Here is a 2,844-nt window from a genome sequence, read left to right on the forward strand (position 1 = left end):
GAGGGGGCGGAGGGCGTGAGGGGCCCCTCCCGCCGGCCGGGAGCCCGCCCCGCGCGCCGCCCGGCCCCGCCGCAGCCTGCTGAGCGCGCAGAGCCCCGGCGCGCCCCCCGGCCCCGGCCTGGAGGACAAGGTCGCCACGCCCGCAGCGCCGCGCCCGGCCTTCTCGGCCGTGCCCCGCGAGAAGCCGAAGCGCAGGGTCAGTGACAGCTTCTTCCGGCCCAGCGTCATGGAGCCCATCCTGGGCCGCGCGCAGTACAGCCAACTGCGCAAGAAGAGCTGAGTCGCCGCATCTGTCGCCGCACCCCGGGCCGGCGGGTTTCTCTAACAAATAAACAGAACCCGCACAGCCCAGGCGAGCGTTGCCGCTTTCAAAGTGGTCCCCTGGGGACCCCAGCCTCATCCCGATGATGCTGCCGAGGCACACATTTTTTTTTTTTTTTAAGCATCCTTTTGGGGCTTCACCCTCAGAGCCAGTTTTTAAGGGACACCAAAGCCGCAGCCTGCTCTGATTCTATGGCTCGGGTTTTACTAAAAGAGTAATTGCCTAACTTGATTTTTCATCTCTTTAACCAAACTTGTGGCCAAAAGACATTTGACCGTTTCCAAAATTCAGATTCTGCCTCTGTGGATATTTGTCATGAATGAGTAACTCCTGTCACCACTGTGAAGGTCCAAACAGAAGATCTTGACACATTCTTAGCACTGAACTGGGAGATCCTCTGATGATCTAGGCTCCCAGCAGACTACTTTGAAGGGAACAATCAGATGCAAAAGCTCTTGCATGTTTATTTAAAATACTAGTGTCACTTTCTGAGTACTCGCCCCTTCACAGGCTGAGTCCCAGGCCTGTGCTTCATAGAGCCAGCTTCTTGCTCACAGCCACATTTCCATTTGGATCATTACTGCCTGCACCTGCATAGTCACTCTTTTGATGCCCTCCAGATGCTGGGGAACGAAAATGGTGATCATATATAGACTTTATAGCCACAGTTCATCCCCAATCCCATTTTCCAAGGGAAATGTTAATATTTGATAAATCTAGAAAATGCATTCATGGCCGGGCTCGGTGGCTCACGCCTGTAATCCCAGCACTTTGGGAGGCCAAGGCGGGTGGATCACGAGGTCAGGAGATCGAGACCATCCTGGCTAACACGGTGAAACCCCGTCTCTACTAAAAGATACAAAAAATTAGCCCGGCGTGGTGGTGGGCGCCTGTAGTCCCAGCTATGCAGGAGGCTGAGGCAGGAGAATGGCGTGAACCCGGGAGGCAGAGCTTGCAGTGAGCCGAGATCACACCACTGCACTCCAGCCTGGGCGACAGAGCGAGACTCCGTTTCAAAAAAAAAAAGGAAAAGAAAATGCATTCATACAACTATAAAATTCAAACATTGCAAAAGGGTGTGTGTCTTTCTCCCCGAGCCCCCCTGTTCCCCTTCATTAAAAACCACCATGATGCCCTCTCTGGTGTATGCAGGGCTATGCACCTGCAGGCACGTGTGTATGCACTCCCCGCTTGTGTTTACACAAGCTGTGGGGTGTTATACATGCCTGCTTTTTTCACTTAATAACACAGCTTGGAGAGATTTTTGTATCACATCATAAATCCCACTCGCTCTTTTCGACGGCCACATAATAACTACTGCATAATATGGATACGCCTTATTTGATTTAACTAGTTCCCTAATGATGGACTTTTAAGTTGTTTCCTTTTTTTTTTTTTTTTTTTGCTGCTGCAAACAGTGCTATAATAAATGCCCTTATCAAAAATGTCTAGTGTACATGTGTGGAAATACGTATATATACATATGTGATAGATGCATAACTTGTAACCGTGACATGCTGGTTGAAAGAATATGTGCATTTTAAGTATTCCTAGATAATACCAAGTAGCCTGCCAAACCAAACCCTATTTTTCTAGTTATTTTCACCTGCGACTTCAGAAATATGCGCAGAAAATTATGAATCTTCAGTCAGTCATTTTAGACATCCATATATTTATACTCATTTTCCACAGGTCCCCCTCAGACCCATAAGCACCCACTCTGTTAGCTCCCACTCTACTGCACACCTGGAAGCCCTGCTCCCTGAAACTGACTCTGGGGCCCTGGAACTGACTCTGGGGCCCTGGCAGATCTTTGGTGTAATGGGTCATGGGCCTTGATCTATGGTTTTGGAGTCTGAGGATGCAGAATGGGGACAGGAGAGAAGCCGGTAGATATACACATGAAGATGTGGCCAGGACCCTGAGCCAACCATGGACCCTCCCCACCCCACTTCCACGATATAAACTACACCCAGCAGTTCCCTGGGGGGTGGGGAGGGAAGATGAAGGGTGGAGTTGGCAAGACGGTTTCTTAGAAGCTGATATAACAGGACTGAGCAGACAGAGCCCAGCACAGCCTTGGCAGGGCTTCCATGGACAGATGCTGGAGAAGTGACCTCAGGCCTAGATGTGCGGAAAGAAGTGCCTGCCTGTCCTGGGCCTCACCCACCCATGCTGCTTTCTTCCTAGTGTTCCAGAAACTACATTCCTAGCTATCCACTCCTCCCCAGTCCTGTGGCTCCTCCTGCTAGGCTATACTCCAGAAGGCAGGAAAGCTGCCGCCTCAGCAGCATGAGGGCTGCGGCCGCCAATATGCCTGCTGGTCAGGCCCAGTTCCCTCACCCAGCCCTGGGCCTGGGCACAGGTGCTGGAGGCTACATATGGAATAGGACAGCCCAGGAAGCAAACAATGTAAGTTGTAAGTTTCTTTTTACTGTTAGAAACTTCTTGATTAGGCAGCAAGGTACACTGAACCTGCTTCTCAGTATTTTGAACACATTTTGGCCAGTAACAAGGGCAAA

At 50.9% G+C, this 2,844-nt stretch overlaps 1 protein-coding gene across 1 annotated transcript in view; it reads left to right on the plus strand.

The window, feature by feature from the left end:
* PLIN1 (perilipin 1) overlaps positions 1-1,129 on the plus strand; it is a 15,353-nt gene extending 14,224 nt beyond the window's left edge. Inside the window, exon 10 of the mRNA XM_017861249.1 lies at positions 67-1,129. Coding sequence (XP_017716738.1) covers positions 67-280 — 214 coding nt within the window. The 3' untranslated portion in view covers positions 281-1,129. The remainder of the gene's footprint in view (positions 1-66) is intronic.
* The last annotated feature ends 1,715 nt before the right edge of the window (positions 1,130-2,844 follow it).

Source organism: Rhinopithecus bieti, unplaced genomic scaffold, assembly GCF_001698545.2.
Source record: "Rhinopithecus bieti isolate Rb0 unplaced genomic scaffold, ASM169854v2 scaffold_57534, whole genome shotgun sequence".
Classification (NCBI taxonomy): domain Eukaryota; kingdom Metazoa; phylum Chordata; class Mammalia; order Primates; family Cercopithecidae; genus Rhinopithecus; species Rhinopithecus bieti.